This window comes from Sturnira hondurensis, unplaced genomic scaffold (genome assembly GCF_014824575.4).
Source record: "Sturnira hondurensis isolate 20B ecotype Veracruz unplaced genomic scaffold, ASM1482457v3 Scaffold0000648, whole genome shotgun sequence".
Lineage (NCBI taxonomy): Eukaryota > Metazoa > Chordata > Mammalia > Chiroptera > Phyllostomidae > Sturnira > Sturnira hondurensis.
In genome coordinates, this window is record NW_028073279.1 from 4,762,602 (window position 1) to 4,780,632 (window position 18,031).

The 18,031-nt window shown below is 34.0% G+C and overlaps 1 protein-coding gene across 2 annotated transcripts in view; it reads left to right on the top strand.

Annotated features, from left to right (window-relative positions):
* The window catches only part of ANKRD13C (ankyrin repeat domain 13C), an 86,633-nt gene that overhangs the window by 54,041 nt on the left and 14,561 nt on the right, over positions 1-18,031 (top strand). For both annotated transcript variants that reach the window (XM_037042580.1, XM_037042588.1), the window contains 5 exons: positions 2,250-2,381; positions 5,703-5,864; positions 12,854-12,933; positions 14,841-14,939; positions 17,562-17,662. In XM_037042580.1, coding sequence (XP_036898475.1) covers positions 2,250-2,381; positions 5,703-5,864; positions 12,854-12,933; positions 14,841-14,939; positions 17,562-17,662 — 574 coding nt within the window. The remainder of the gene's footprint in view (positions 1-2,249; positions 2,382-5,702; positions 5,865-12,853; positions 12,934-14,840; positions 14,940-17,561; positions 17,663-18,031) is intronic.

Genomic DNA, 18,031 nt, shown 5'->3' on the forward strand with positions numbered 1-18,031 from the left:
CCTGCTGGCCATAGTTTGCTGACCTTTATTCTAGATTCATATTTATCAAATAATTTGACCTTGCATATTGAATGAGAACAGCATAGCTAACTAGGCATAGGTAGGTTGGACATATGGTACTGGAAGAGAAGCTAGAGATTAAGGCTAGTAGAGTTGATATTAGCTGATGTTATAGTATTGATGAGATCACCAAAGGACCAGTATTTATGGTATGTATATGTGTGTATTTTATGCCTAAAAATTACAGAAAAGCTGGATTTTAAGCAGTAATCATTAAGGCAGGAAATACTTGTTTATTCTAATATGCATATATGAGTAATAACTATTCAATAAATGTTTGTTGAAGGAATGTAATGAACAGCAGGTATTTTTTCAATGATGTGGTTAGGTAATGATCAATTTATGATTTATAGAAAAGTTCTATTTTAAAAATTCATTTAAAAATAAGGTGTTTGAAATGGAAGGAAAATTTCTTTAGCAGTGTTGTATGTAGTGTTGTTCCCAAGCTAATAAATAAAATCCTACTTGATTCATAATGTGTTAGAAGGATGTCTGACAGTTCTGTACAGACTATACCAGCCCAGATTTTTCTTTAAAAAGTTTTGTGCAGAATTAGGTTGGGTTACCAGGAATACATTTTTACCTTAGCATTAATGTCAAGGGTTTCCACTTCTCACTTGTAAGTAAGGGTGAAGGAAATGTTACTATCTCAATCCCAAGGTATTGCTGTTTTTTTCTGCCCTCGCTGATTACCCAGTTGGTTGGAGTATTGTCCAATATAACAGAAGTTTGAGGGTCTAATTTTTGGTCAGGGCACATACCTGGGTTGTGGGTTCAAACCCTGGTCTGGGCATGAACGAGAGGCAATTGATTAATGTTTCTGTCTCAATCGATGTCTCTCTCTTTCTTCCTGTCTTTAAAACAAACAAACAAAAGCCTAAAAAATATCGTGAAATGAAGATTGAAAAAAAAATAAAAGAAGTGAACTATATCTGGGTGAAAATTTGGTAGTGAAGCCTAGAAAATGGGTCTCTTGGTAATATAGAAATCAGAAAGTATAAGAAACAGAGCCTCTAGCCTTGTAAACCCATTCTCCAGTCAACTGTCTAGGTTCTGACTTTTTTTCTTCTTTTTTTTCTCTCGTTAAGACTCCTTGGTCCTTCCTTGGCTGGTGTGGCTCAGTGCGTTGAGCCTGTGAACCAAAAGGTCACTGGTTCAATTCCCCAGTCAGGGCACATTCCTGGGTTGCAGGTCAGGTCCTCAGTTGTGGGCATGCGAGAGCCAAGCAATTGATGTATCTCTTGCACATTGATATTTTTCTCTCTCTCTTTTTCCCTCCGTTCCCCTCTCTCTAAAAAAGTAAATAAGTAAAATCTTAAAAAAAATAAATGTAGGTGTGTCTTACAAAAAAGCAACTTCTTTGTTTCAAACAAAACAAAACACAACACAACAAAACAAAACAAAGCAAAACTCTTTGGTCCTAAGTATTAGAGACTCTCGGCCTATTGAAGAGTAGAACCTCATCTTACACCTGCTCAGTTACCCTACTGTACCTGACCATTGGTCTTATGTCTCGAAGCAAGCACAAAGCTTTCTTTTTATCCTCATTTAAAAAGTATTTTTGATCATTTTCTATGTGTCAGCACTGGAGAATATGCAGAAATAAAGCTACTTCAGTTTAGAAATCATAGGTTGATATTTATGGATTTCTTCTTTATTTTTTCCTACAAGAAATACAGAGAAGATTCCTTCTGGGCTGCTTTCTCTCCGTCCCTCTCTCTTTCATTCCTTCTGTCTCTCCCCCCGTTTTTCCCCCTTTCACTTAGAACTGTTGGGAAAGAAAGGCTCAAATGATAGTGGTGGGTGTTTGGATAAAAAATAACTAAAGTAAGATTCATCTGTGTTGAAACAAAATGAAACCTGCATATGGGAATTTTGCCTTAGACTTATCAACTTAATTCTTTATTTAATCTTTTAAACCACTATACATACTCTGTATTTATGTAATGGGTTATCTAGTATTGTTTCCATTACATATTTGCAATTATTTGTAATAATAGTATACATAAGAGTACTATATTTCATGTGTCCTGTATTTGTAGATCCATAATTAGCCATAATTCTAATTTATTTGGATATATAGTTTAAAAATCTGTAATTATTTTTAGAATATTTTATTATTTTCATATGTCATGGAAATAACCTTTGAAAACCTAGATATTTATATTTAACTTTTACCCCCACCTCAGGAATCAGAGATGGAAACAGAAGAAGAGGTTGACATTTTAATGAGTAGTGATATTTACTCTGCAACTCTATCAACCAAATCAATTTCTTTCACACGTGCCCAAACAGGATGGCTTTTTCGGGAAGATAAAACAGTATGTACAAATCTAGATTTTGAAACTTTAAAATTTGTTTAGTATTTAATGCTGCCAAAATAATGTGTGATGGAAATGCAGGAAGAATTGTCTTCAAGTAGTTTACTGTCTCCTCTTTGAGTCCACATAGGGAATTACAATGGTTGGTTACTTATAATTGGTATGGTTGGAAAGTATTCTTATAGCAGCCAGGAGAGAAGGTTTAGTTCATTTGAATTCTTTTTTTCCTTTTCTTTTTAATTGTATTTTTTCCATTACCATTTAGTCCCCTTATACTCTTCTTCCCCCCAACTCATTTGAATTCTATGTTGGCAAAGATTCTTGTTAGCTGCCTTGTTATGGTTCTATTATATTTCTAATGATTTATTCCTTAAGAAGACCACAAAGAGGGGTACACTTTTGAATTTATTTCCCTGGACCTTTTTTCTTTCTACTTTTAGGCTTTTAAACTATTTATCCAGTATCTGATTTTCAGTATTCTATATATATGACTAAAATTAAATATGCTTACATTTCTATGGCAGCATCATTAAATTAAATCTCAGTGGTGGTTTCCCCTTTGTAAATTATAAAGGTTTTCCATACCATTTTACCTATCAGCAAGAAATTACATCAGAATGCTCAGAATATACTCAAAAATTTTTTAAATTAGACACACGGAGAAGCATTTTATAAAATTTTTTAAAAAGATTTTATTTATTTATCTTTGGAGGGGAAGAGAAGGAGAGAGGGAGAGAAATATTAATGTATGGTTGCCTCTTGTGTGTCCCCTCCTGGGGACTGGCCTGCAACCCAGGCATGTGCCCTGACTGGGAATCAAACTGTGATCCTTTGGTTTGTAGGCCCGCTCTCAATCCACTGAGCTAAACCAGCCAGGGTGCATTTTATAAAAGTTTAAAGTCAAGAATAAGTAACCAGATCAGATAAGGGCCAGGACTTACTGCTTTTGAATATTATTTTATCTTATACACAGTAGAAATAAATATAATGTTATTAGAAAAACAAAAGCAGCCTGTATTAGTAGTCAGGGTTCTCTGAGAAACAAAAACATAGGAGATCTCTCTCTCTAAATACCTACTTAAATAGACATAGGTATATAGATATATAGATATAGGTATAGAGATATAGGATCTCCTATATAGAAATATAGATATATAGGTAGATATTTAAAGAGAAGGAGAGAGGGGTAGGGAGAGATTGGCTGATTTTAAGGAATTGGTTCATGTGAATGAAGGACAAGTCTGAGATCTATAGGGCAGTCTAGGAGGCTGGAAATTCAGGGAAGAGTTGATGTGGTCTGGAGTCTGCAATCTGCAGGCTGGAATCTCAGGCATGGTTTTTATGTTGTCGTCTTGAGGCAGGATTGCCTTTCCTTTGGGAAACGGGGTTTGCTTTTAAGGTGTGCAGTTGATTGGATGAAGCCTACCCACATTATGAAAGGTAACCTGCTGTATTCTAAGTCTGCTGACTTACGTGATAATTACATCTAAAAATACCTTCACTGAAGCAGCTAGACTGGTGTTTGACCAAACAATTGTGCACCATAGTTTTGCTAAGTTGACATAAAATTAACCATTACACAACCTTGCACATAAAGCTTGACCACTACTCACAAACCCTTTTGCAAGGTTATCCATTTGTATATCCTTCAGACCTTTTTTTATGCTTTCCATAAATATATATCCATAGTATTATGTAGCCTTAGTTGTTGATACTTATTTTTTCATAAAGTATCATATCTATTTTTTGCAAAACCACACCCCCACTCTTTACTATCTTAGGAGCTTTTTCTTATTAGTATTACTACTTCGTTCTCTTTAACAACTGCACAGTAGTCCATGGTTTGGGTAGATTGTAATTTATCTATCCAGTCTCTTTATTTTTTTACATTCCATTGCAGTGTCTGTTACAGATAGCAAGCAATAAAATGGCTGAATTATGGGAACTATACATTAAAATTTTTATTGGTATGGTGTACTTTTAATAAATGCTTTTTCTTTATAAGATTTCAAAAACAGCTACTTACCACCTGAGTATTTCATAGCCACAGAAAAATCCTCACTCTGAGGTCTAGATTCATCAACTTGCCTCTCTAAGCCTATTTGGCAACAAATAGCATGATAGGGTTTCCAGTTGTGAGAGCCTACACTGCAGTCCATTTGTTGGTTTAAAGTCTTGTTTGTACTCTGTTCTTCTGGACAGTGTTAGAAGGATCACTTCAAGAGAAGATAAAAATTGCAGCTGCTATTATTCATTTAGTGCTACTGTTAAGTAACTCAAAGCTCTTGAACAGCATCTAGGTGATCTTACATCTTTGGCAGGTAAGGAGGGAGTCAGTAATGCTTATGGTTCCCATTTTGTAGGTAGAAACAGGTGCTGAATGCTTTGCTTTCTGGTGACTGGTAAAGAGGCCACCAAAAGCAAGGTGGACGTGGAAGCGACTCTAAACACATAGTTTTGGAATGCTAGGAAACAGTAGTAAGAGGGAGACCAAGTGATTTGCATGCAGGTAGAAATGGGAAGCTTATTTTCCATCATGTTGTTTTGAAGTAAGGCATTTCAAACTCTGACCGTGTGTTGGGTCTGTTAAAAGGGTAAAGGTTGATGTTGAAGGAGGACCTCTTTGAAAGGAAATAACAGGTCTCTTCTCAGAGATGTCCCTTATACCTCTTGAGTTTCCCTGTCCCCAGTTCTGAGTGTAGACAGTCGTACTGTATTGGTAAGCTATACTGCTTTGTTGTTCTCTCTTTCTTGAAAGCAGCAAGCAACTGTAACTTAAGGTTTTATCCTGTTAGAGAATAGGGTATTGGAACAGGTGAATAATTCTAGCTGTACTAGAGACTTCTATTAACTTAGACTATTTCTTTGTAGTCCACTTTTTTTATCTATAAAATGGAAACAGTAATTATCCCTGACCCCTCCTTGTTACTCATAATGTTTGACCATCAGCTAAAGTTTTCAGATGCTTTGTGCTACTTGGGAGTAGATTCTAAAGGAATACTGTGTGGTATTTTTATGTAGATTAACTGCCATACATCAGTGTGTTTTAAGTTTTCTTTACCAATTTAAAACATCTAATTTTATATATTAATCTAAGAGAATATAATTATATACTAATTATATTAGTATATAATTTTATATACTAATCTAAGAGAATCTAGGATATGAGATAATTTCAAGTGCAAGAGGAATATGTATTTATACCTTAATGTTACATGTTATGGAAAAACAGGTATACACATATGTATATTACTTTGAAACTTTCAGAATGTGAGACAAACTTAATTTTTTTATTATTTTGAATATTTGATTGTGTTTTAGGAAAGAGTAGGAAACTTTTTGGCCGACTTTTATCTGGTAAATGGACTTGTTTTAGAATCAAGAAAAAGAAGAGAACATCTCAGTGAAGAAGATATTCTTCGAAATAAGGCCATTATGGAGAGTTTGAGTAAAGGTGGAAATATAATGGAACAGAATTTTGAGGTATAATTTCTAATTTATAATGTTTTAAGGAGAGAGGGGGTAGACTTCATTCCTGGCATTTAGCAAATTTATATAAGTACACTCATAGGTTTTGTTGGCTATATACACCTTTTATTTATTTTTTTGATATGGCCTGAGTGATTGATTTTTGTGAATCTGTACTTGGTCTTTGAAGCTTCACTAACAAATAGATTATATATCATTTATAAGTGTGAAACCCAGTGTTAATTTTTAATCCATGTTCCTTTGTATATATTCTTTTTTCCTACTTCCTGAAGTGAAATCATCAACAGCTTTGAAGGCCTAAATAAAGGCCCGCTTACTTATGAACCATTTCTAGCCTATAACTTCCCATAAAATTTTATTCACCGTGCGGTTTTGAAAGCATGCTACAAATTGTGTGACCGTAGAGAAAGGGGAGGGGAAACAGGAAATACTGAGGTATGTGAGATGTGTTAACTGCCTCTGCAGTCTTATTCCCTAATAAGATGAAAGATGGGGATGGCTTCCTTTTAAAATTTTTTTTAAATTTATTGATTTTAGATAGAGGAATTAAGAGAAAAAAAACATCAGTTTGTTGTTCTACTTATTTATGCATTCATAGGTTGATTCTTGTATGTGCCGTGACTGGAGATCGAACCTGCAATGTGGTATATCAGGATGATGCTCTAACCAACTGAGCCACCCAGACAAGGCCTGGATTCTTAAATTTATTTTTTATTTTGACAATTTTAGATTTACAGAAAGTCCTGAAATAGTTCAAACAGTTTTTGGATATCCTTCACTAAGATTCCTCAAATGTTAACATTTTACTAAATTTTAGGGACGTGTTTCTCAAATTGCAGAACAGAGACCTCCTAGTAGATGATGAAATCATTTTAGTGGTTTGTGACTACGCTTTTTAAATTCAGATCTAAATAAAGATAGTAGAGAAAAACCAGAGCACATCACATACAGTACGGGTCATTATTACTTTTGAAACAGTAGTGTCAAGGAGTATGTGTTTTATAAATATGTGTATGCGTGAGTTCTGGTTTGTGGTATAAAATATAAATCACGGATGTAAAAAGATTAAAAGGTACTATGAGGAGGCTTGAATTGCTTGAATGCTTAGTCTCCCCCTGTGGTATTATGCCAGATTAATGTTTTAGGGATAGACAGACTTTTCAGAATAGTATGCCAGGTTCCAACTAATTCATGGCAACACTATGTGTGTATGCCAGGAAAATGTTTTGGTGTCTAGGACGTTCATGTATTGAGTGAATCAGCCATGGTTCAATGAAATAAGCACAAGAGGTAAAGTGTTTGAGAATCCCCATTAAATGTTTGAGTTAAATTGTGATCATGCTAGTTTAGCGTGATCCTGTACCCTTCCTGCCCGATCCTCTTTGTGCTCCTCATTTTTCTTTAGGCTTTGGAATTGAGTAGAGCTTCACCAGACTTAATTTTTCAGAAGCCACCTGGTATTTAATAATATCGTGATCACTACAAGATAAAGGATATGTGACATGTTCAAAAATAGAAATGAATTGGGAGAGGAAACGCTGAACTCAATTTTTGACAAAGCTGCCTCCCTCACACATTATTGACCAGACAAAAGGCTATTTCTTCAAACTTATACTGTTATTTAACTTTTACCAAAATTTATTTTTTTAAAATGATTTTGTTGTTGTGCTGGTTATTGCTACCTTTGCTTAATTTTGTCAGCAAACCATTTTGGGATGAGTACATGGAACAAAAACCTTACAGAATACCATTTCATGGACCATTTGCTGATTGTCTCTGACTTTCTGATTTATCTATATTTAAATTTACAGTATACTACTTAATTTTCTTTAGGGCAGAAATTGTGACTTGATGCACTTGAATTGTTAAAGTGGTCTTTAAATGGCATTTTAATAAACTATAGTTTTGCACATTGAAATTAAGACATAATTTAATTTTGGGTAGCTATATAATACAACAATATAATATGAATTAAATAAAATAATTAAGATTTTTGACTTCTGGTAAGAAAGCAAATAAAAGAGTTCCCATGTGAATCATAGCCCCTTGAACTTTACAGTTTTTTTAATCCACACCTGAGGATATGTTTTTATTAATTTTAGAGAGAGGAGGGGGACAGGAAGAGAGGGAGGGAAGGAGTAATGGAAAGGAAAAAGGGAGAGAGAAAGAGAAGAGAAACATTGATGTGAGAAACATTGATTGGTTGCCTTCTGCACACACTTTGACTTGGGATTGAACCCGCAACCTTTTGGTCCACTGGACAATGTTCCAACCAACAGAACTACCTGGCCAAGGGCAAACTTTACAATTTTTGATGAATATTTAAATTAATTTGTCAATTCTACAAAAAAATACAACACTTTGTAGGATTTTGATTAGTATGGTATTGAATCTATGCATCAATCAATTTCTACATAAAAGCCTGCTTGGTTTTTGTTTACTCAACTTTTTATTTTGAGATAATTGTAGGTTCACATACATAGAATGCATAATGAAGATGAATGATCATCTTTTCATGTGCTTATTTGCCATCTGTATGAGGTCTGTCCAGAAAAGGCCTAGCCATTGTTAATATAAGGGGAATGGTTTGCATGACACTGATGTAAACTGGCAGCCAAGGAGAGTGGACTGGAATGCACATGCTTGAACAATGATGACCTCACTGTACTAGTCAGTGGGGGCTGTAGACATTGTTGAGTGAATATGTGTACTGTGTGGCCCTCGCATTCAAAATGCCGGACCAAGCAGAGCAATGAATCTGCATCAAGTTTGCAATAAGCTTGAACATTCCTCCCTGGAAACTGTTTGGATGATTCAGAAGGCCTCAGTGATTGAGGGCAACTGGTGATTGGCAGCTTCATCAGTGCCCTCTTGTGCATGATGTCTCGTGCAGAGTGTTTTGGTGAAACATCAAATCTCCCAGGTGACTCAGCCTCCTTACAGCTCAGATTTGGTGCCCTGCAACTCCTGACTTTCCCCAAAAGTAAAAATCACCTTTGAAACAGAAGAGATTTCAGACTGTTGGTGAGATTCAGGAAAGTAAGACAGGGCAACTGATGGCAATTGGGAGAACTGGGTGGGGTCCCATGGTGCCTCCTTGGAAGGGGACTGAGGCGTCATTGTCCTGTGTACAATGTTTCTCGCATCTTCTTTAATAATTGTCTCTATTTTTTTATATTACATGGCTGGATTCCTTCTGGACAGACTTGTTATATCCCGTTTGATGAAATGTCTCTTCATTTCTTTTGGCCATTTTTGGATTGGATTTTTTTTAGTGTTGGATTTTCAAAGATGTTTATATATTACTCCCAGATATTAGTTATTCATTAGATATGCCTTTTGCAGGTATTTTTCTCCCACTCTGTAGTTTCTCTTTTCATTCTGGTAACAGTTTTTGGAGAGGAAAAGTTTTTAATTTTGATGAGGTTCAATTTATCAATTTTTGTTTTATGTTTTGTGCCGAGGCTAGGAACCTTTGCTTAGCTCCAGGCCCCTAAAATTTTCTTGTACACTTTTTTTCTCTAAAACTCCTCTTGTACTTTTATGTTTTGCATTGAAGCCCATGAACCAATTAGTTTTGTACAAGGTGTGCTGTTGAAGTCAAGGCCTATTTTTTTGCCTTGGATGTCCCATTCATCTAGCACCAGTGGAGAAAGGGTATCCCTCTCTGTTGAATTGCCTCTGGAATTTTTATTGGGATGGTATTGAATCCATAGATTTATATGGGGAGAATTGGTATGTTAAACATAACTGAATCACCTGTTTTATGAACATGGTACATATCTCCATTTATTTAAATCATAAATTGTTTCAGATGTGTTTTTTGGTTTGCATTATATAAATTTTGTGGAGATCTGACTAAATTTATCTCTCAAATATTTTGTATTTTAATGCCATCATAAATGGTATTTTAAAATTTCATTCTCAGTTGTGCATTGCCAATAGAAAGAAATGCATTTGATTTTTCTGTATTGCTAAATTAATATATTAGTTATATAGTTTTTTTTTGATTCCGTATGATTTTAAATAGATGATATGTCATCAGGTAAGAGAGATAGCTTATACTTTCCTTGCTGATCTCTATGTCTTTTATTTATTTATTTTGTGCCTATTGCACTAGAAAATACTACCAGTATAATGCTGAATAAAAGTGATGAGAGCAGGTGCTATGCTTCTTTCCTGATCTTAGAAAGCATATTTTAAAATTCAGTGTTAAATTTTTAAAATCATGGTATTCTTTAATCTGGCATAAGTACTTTATCAAGAATTATGAAGAACTATGGCTATATTGTTATTTGTTAATTTTGTAATACTTTTAAGATTGTTTTTGTCTTGGCTGGTGTGGCTTCATGGATTGAGTGCTGGCCTGCAAACTAAAGGGTCACCGGTTCCATTCCCAGTCAGGACACATATCTGGGTTGTAGGCCAGGTCCCCAGTAGGGGGTGTTTGAGAGGCAACCACATATTGATGTTTCTCTCTCTCTCTTTCTCCTTCCCTTCCCCTCTCTAAAAATAAATGAAATCTTGAAAAAAAAGATTGTTTTTAATTTTTGCTAATGAAAATATATAAAGTATGTCTGGAAAAAGTCCAGCCATTGCTAGTACAACAGGAATGGTCTGCATGACACTGACGTGAACTGGCAGCCCAGGAGAGCGAGCTGGAATGCATATGCATGAAAAATGACAACTTCACTGTACTAGTTAGTGGGGCCGTAGACACCCCCTTGAATGAGCATGTGTACTGTGTGGCTGTCACATTCAAAATGACTGAGCAAGTAGAGCAATGAATCTGCATCAATTTTGCAATAAGCTTGAACATTCCTCCATGGAAACTATTTGGATGATTCAGAAGGCTGTGGTTGTGGGCAGCTGGTGATTGGCAGGATCATCAGGACAATGTGCCCACTCACACATCATGTCTCAGGCAGAGTTTTTTTGTGAAACATCAAATGGTGAGTCACCCACCTACAGTCCAGCTCTAGTGCCCTGTGACTTCTGGCTTTTCACAAAAGTAAAATCACCTTTGAAAGGGAAGAGATTTCAGACTGTTGGTGAGATTCAGGAAAATATGACAGGGCAGGTGATGGCGATTGGGAGAACTACGTGAGGTCCCAAGGTGCCTACTTAGAAGGGAACAGAGACGTCATTGTCCTATGTACAATGTTTCTTGTATCTTGTATCTTCTTCAATAAATGTCTCTATTTTTCATATTAGATGGCTGGATACCTTCTGTATAGACCTGATTTATCTCATATATTGTTTGGACATTTGATAGGGAAGAACTGATGAATTACAATCAACTTATATTAGAGTTCAATTATAAATAGAATAAATTTAAAGAAAATACTAATTTTATCAGATGTTCATCTATACATATAATTTTATTTCATTGAATGTGGCAAGGTGCAGTATGAAAGAACATCATAACAGAACTGATAAGTCTGATTAGAAAAAAAGATACAAATAGCTGTCTTTTTTTTTCTCTCCTGGACACAGAGTTTATAAACACAGGGAAAGCAGTATGTACCTGATACCAGTTTAATTATATTTGACAGTGGGCATTAAGGAAGACAAGATACATTTCTATGCATTTTATAGATAATTTTGGGAATACAGTTCTTTTAAACTTAAATAAGCTTTTTAGGAAAGATACATATAAATTAACATGCATAGTTAAAAAATAGGTGGTCAAAGAAGTAAAAGGAAAGATCTATCAAATTCAAGAGACAATCTCACTTTAATAGTGAGCTGTATTTAAAATTTTAATAAAATTTAAAAATATACTAGGATTAAAAATTAATGGCTGCTTGGTCACAGCTGGTAGTATAAAAATAAATTGGGTGTGAAAATTGATACTGCTTGACTTGCTGTGGACTTGCAAGTCACATAAACATTGGCTATTTACTCAAGTGCATGTATTTTAATTAGTGATTATTATAACAAAACATGATATTGGAGAGTTACAAACAATCCTCCAGCGCCTAATCCAAATGGAGTGCCATAAACTCTAATTTAGCTTCTTAGGTTAAACACTGATTTTATATGCACCCTCAACAAGTTTTTGTTTTACTTATGTTGGTTTAAAATATTGGTGTTATAAACATGGGCATTGTGTTAAGTATTTTCCACTTATCATCTCAATTAATTATTACAGTGATCTAGTGAGTGTCATTGTTCCATTGTACAGAAAGGAAAATGAGATTTAAAGAAATTAATCTCTCACGTCAAAAAGCTAGAAATAGCAAAGATGGGTTTTGAGTCTGTGAGGCTTACCCCAAGCTATTCTTGCTCTAAGTTATTGCTTCTGTAGAGTGATCCAAATTCATATTTAACAAAGACAAGGTGTAAGCTTTGAAATCTGACATGACCTTTTACTAGCGTTGTTGATCAAATAATCAGTCTACCTGTGTTTTGCTTTCATGTAAATATGAGACCCAGTCCCCTAGTCTGAATTTATTATCCACAGAAGATTGCTCTCTTTTCTAAATCCTGGACTATTTTTTTTGTAAGCTCATTTGGCCTTTGATTATATCATATTTTGTATTTCTGATTAACTCTTTATGTCTCTCTTTTTTTCTTTGAATTGTAAGCTCTTTCAAGTCAAGGTTAGTTTTTACTTTCTCTGTAGTTACCATGTTCATTATTGGAGTCTAATGCCAGGAACATTTTAGAAGATTAAAACATTGAATGAATGGGTTTTATTACTTGATAATTTATTTTCATATTTGAAATTTTAAAAACTGATAATAAATATTAGTGATAGAACTTAAATCATAATGGAACTGTCTTGGAAGTAAATTCTCAAAGCATTATATAGAGATGAAACAGTTTAGTAGTTTAAACAGTTTATTGTATGTTTTTATATTTTAAGAAATGTCATTTTTTCCTCCCTCCCTGTCTGTCTCCCTCTCTCTGTGTCTCTCACTCTGTGTCTCTGTTTCTCTCCCTCTCCCTCTCACTCTTTATTTTTTTCTCTTTGACAGCCGGTTCGAAGACAGTCCCTTACCCCTCCTCCTCAGAACACCATTACATGGGAAGAATATATATCTGCTGAAAATGGAAAGTAAGTGGGTGTTTTGGTTTTATTTTGTTTATTTTGTATTCTTGGTTTTTAAAAAGAACAATTTGTAAAAACATGAATATTTAGGTGTAAAACTGTTTGAGAGTGAATTATTAATACTTTTGTCTGGAGCAATTCTATTACCTTTAAAAATATGGATGCTCTGGCCAGGTGGTGGTGTTGGTTAGCATGTCATCCCATACACCAAAAGGTTGCTGGTTCTGGTCAGGGCACATACCTAGGCTGTGGTTCAATTTCTGGTTGGGGTGCTTAGGGATGGCAACCGATTATTGTTTCTCACATCGATGTTTCTCTGTCTCTATCATTCTTCCTATCTCTCTGAAATCAAACATATCCTTGAGTAAGGATAAAAAAAGAATTTATGGCCCTGACTGGTGTGGCTCAGTGGATGAGCGCTGCCCTGCAAACCAAAGGGTCGCTGGTTCGATTCCCACTCAGGTCTGGGTTGCGGGCCTGGTCCTTGGTTGGGACATTGATCTCTCTCATCCTCTTTTTCTTCCTCCCTTCCCTTTAAAAAATAAAAATAAAAATTATGGATTAGGCATGATAAGGGTGAAGTATCCTCAATTATGTGCACTCTTTGACTAAGTTATAGAGTTTTCTTTTTACTGCTCCCAATTTCTAATCCCTGCTCCCAATTTGCCTGCTCTAGAAAGCGTGTAGGACATTGTTCTAAGGAAATACAATGTGAGGGTTTGCCCAGTGATGTTCCTTATTTGAGTTCACTTTACAGTGAATTTTTATATTCTGTTATTGTCCTGGGTCTTTAGCGTGGTGTGTAGACATTCACTATTCATCTATTTCTTGTTTTTCCAAACTTGTCTCCTGTCATCACCCCTGTGTTTGAGCTTATTCCAGACTACTTCTCACCATCCGTAAATAAGACTTTTGTTAATGTTATTACTAGCACGTAGTTTGTATTCAATATATTTATTGAATAAAAGAATGATGGATGATAAATATTTTGAATGAATCAGTAAATAAAAAGGTTTTTTTCCTGTCCAACTGTGTAAAATAAAGTCCAGTCCTTTATAGAAAATATTATTTTCTTTTGGAAGGCAATAAAATACTACCTATTCCCACCCATGCTTAGGAAGAAGTTGTAGTGATTACTATTATTTTTTATGTTAAAAGTTTTATTACACTTTTCTAACTACTCCAAATGTTTTCAGTGTACGGTATTCTCTATAATTAATATAGAATTCTTTATTCTTCACATCATTTCAACTGATCAGTGCTGAGAACTGTGGGCAATAAAAGAGATTGAATTGTGATTCTAAAGACACAGTGATACTCTAAAATTTTTTTGTGATTTGCTTTGTTTCTAAAAGTGACTAACAACATCATATTCAATGTAAAATTTACTGAGTTATGATAATTTTTTTGATCTGTTACACTTCTTACCCTTGTTTTATCTCTCACACATTCTCATTTCCCTTTAGTGTAATGTTATTGTATTTTGCTGTGTATAATTGGTCTCATGTATAATGCTTTTGGCCCAGACATTCAGGGAAAAAAATCTTCCATTTAAATTTTTTAATTCAATTTTTATTTAGAAACAAAATCAATTATTGTATTCCAGGGTATTATTTTGCATGTGGATATCATTATTGCTTTCTAAAGTTATACTTTTAATGCATAAGCATAAATAAAAGAATTAAAAACATTTATAGAGATATAGAATTAGTACTACCCATGTATAATGTGCATCCTTATTTTTCTCTCAAAACTTTGGGCAAAAAAGGGTGTATTATACAAGGCAAAATATGGTAATTTATTTCTGTGCTTAGAATAAGCAAATTAAGTGTCATTGTAAGAGGACAGATTCTTCTTAGGAAGATGATAACACGTGGAAAATCTTCACTGATATGTGTATTTTTCCCTTTTAGAGCTCCTCATCTTGGTAGAGAACTGGTGTGCAAAGAAAGTAAGAAAACATTTAAAGCCACGATAGCCATGAGCCAGGAATTTCCCCTGGGAATTCAATCGTAAGTTTGCTTTTAACCATACAAGTTTATGAAAGAAGTTATTAAATCCTAAAGGCTGTAATAATATTTGCATCTAAGTAGTTCATTTAAAGCCTTTGAAATGCAAAAGCAAATAGCTATTGTTTTGATAGTGTGTGCGCCCTTCTAGAAATTTTCTAGTTCACCGAATATTAACATTGTTATTGTTTTAACCAGATAAGTGTTTGAATAATTTTTAATTATAAAAATAATACTTAAGTACTTAGTTTTTGTAAAAAAAAAACTAACAGCATGAAAATATAGAAGAAAAATGATAGTTTACTTTCACCTTACTAAGAATAGGTGAATAGTTTGTTTTTTATCTAGTTTTTTTCTGTGTATTTTTGCATTTTTATAAAATTGGCATAGTCTACATTTTGTTCTGTGAGTTTTTTTCTTTTAAAAGTGAGTGTGTCTGGTACTTCCTACAGTTACTTTTTAGTGTATCTTTTTCTTTCCTTGGCATTTTGCAGTATTGATGTATTGTCATTTATTTTATCAACCCCACCACTGATAAACATTTTGATTGTAGTTTCTCATTGTTATAAACAATATTTCAATGGATATCTCTCAAAGTTGTACTCATCAGATGCTCATTAAAAAATTTCAATTTGGAGCACCTTTTAAAGTAAAGTACTAAATGGGATACTGCCTGATACATGAATCACCTAATTAAAGAATGTTAGAGCTTAAAAAAATTCAATTTTGGAAAAAGTGGGTGGAATAGGAGAAAGGTAGCTATAGTTTACTCTGATAGAACTGAAACTTCAGGCTCCTCACTAAAGTAGGGAATGAATTAAAGCCTCAGGCTATTTTCTTTTCATAGTTTTGCTTCTCTACCAATCTGGCCTAATACAGTAAAACAAATTATCATAGACAGAGCAGGACCTAGTTTTGTCTACAAAGTCTATATATTTCTTATAGTCTCCATTAGAAAAGACTATATTTCTTATAGTCTCCATTAAAACCTGAGAAAAGTAAGTAAATAGAGGGCGCTCTACAGTGCTCAAGCCATTGATCAGAGATGGAGCTAGACAGTTCCCAAAAGACATAGTAGGGGAGTGAGCCACACAAATCTGCATTATTACCGTATTTTGGGCCCAGTTAACTAAAATACGTACCAGATTTACATTCTAATAAAGAAGAAATGTGGTTAGTAACAGGATGCTATCAATTTTAGGAGTTACCCTAATTTCAGAGATGCTAATATGTGAAAAAATGGGTGTAATAGTACCTACAAATGTATCATTTATATGATTTCCTCTGAGAAAAGTAAAGTAAGGAAAATAGCATGTAAAAGCCAGACCAAAAAAATCTTTCTATAATAAAACATAGGTGAAAGAAAGAAGAGAATTTTTTGTAAGTGCTATAGAAAAGCATTAAAAGAATGAAATGAATAAAGTGGATCACTCTAAATGAGATAATAATAAAATGGAATGAAAAAGAGATTGTAAAGCCACGGAAATAAATTAAGCATAAATAGGACTATTGCAAAGCAAATATTTAGTAACAACAGTAAATAAAGTAGGTGTAGCAAAAAATTAAATTTTGACATCTAATAGTGAATGCAGTGAAAGAAGAGGTTAAAAGTAATTAGAGGTTATAGTATTTATTTAGGGGGGACAAAAATAGCTCAACATAAGGATCCTTGGTGTTCCACTTACATAGAAAGCCTCCAAAATGCAACCAAAATAGCATTCTAAATATGAAAAAAGAAAATTTCTCTATAAGGAAAATGAAATCTATAGCGTAATGTTAGACTTTAAGAAAAATTGATGAGAATGATAAGTAACAGTAATTATCCAATGAAACTATGTGACTAATTTTCATTAAGAAGTCTAATGTCATTCAGGCAGAAAACAGGTAACATATATCCTGCTCTTACATTTCTTCACATGTTAACATTTCTGAGGCAAAGAAAGTGTGATCTGATCGGATACCTAGCTAAGATATTACTTACGTATCAAGGCAATTAAAAAGAAGAATTTAAGAAATCTAGCAGCCATGTGCCCTTTTTGAAAGAAAGTAATACTATTTGAAAATGAAATCCATTAAACCAAAAGATGAAAGGAGAAGCTACAGTATAATGCAGTACTGAATGTTAGGAGACATTATGAAATTATAGTTCAGAGGGAAAGAAATACAAACAAATTTTATGCCAGCCAAATTTCTCTTTCAGAGTGCAGAGAAGATAATTGTTTATCAAATCTGCAAGAAATCAAGGAATACTAAGCACATAAAAACCCTTCACACACAAAAAGTTGAAATTTAGATACCCCAGTAGTGGAACAAATTAAAGAACATGGGAATGTATAAACTTTAGGAAGAAGATGGGTGTAATAAACCTTGAATTTGTTTAAATATAGACCTAAAGTCAAGCAACTGTGAGAATTATGGCTACACAATAAAATGTAGAAGTTATAACTTTGACATGGTAGAAAGAATAATAAAAACAAAAATTTCAAGAGAAAGAAGGAAGTATCATTTTGTCCTTATTATCTTGAAGTTAGTAATAATGTGTAAGTTTGAAGCTTGTGGTTATAAAACAACGTAAGGACATAAGAAATCCACTTGAAAACATTTTTTTCTTCTTCCATTTTTCAGAATATTGAATGTTTTGGAAGTAATAGCTCCCTTCAAGCACTTTAACAAGCTTAGAGAATTTGTTCAGATGAAGCTTCCTCCAGGCTTTCCTGTAAAACTAGGTAAGAGAAAAATTGCCTGTAATTTCTATATTTATTAGAAATATGGAATTACTTACTAACATTTAATAAGATATATGCACTTGGCTGGCGTAGCTCATGAGTGCAGGCTGTGAACCAAAGGATCCCTGGTTTGATTCCCAGTCAGGGCATGTGCCTGGGTTGGGCCAGGTAGGTCCCCAGTGGGGACCACATGAAAGGCAACCACACATTGATGTTTCTCTCCCTTTAAGGAAAAAAAAAAAACCCATATATGTTTTGAAGGAAAATGGATTTCCTAGTTAAAAATTTTTAAAATTTTGGTAATTACATGTTTTGATAATCATCTTCTTTCAAAATATATAAAGTGCCTAATGAGAGTTCTAATTCTAC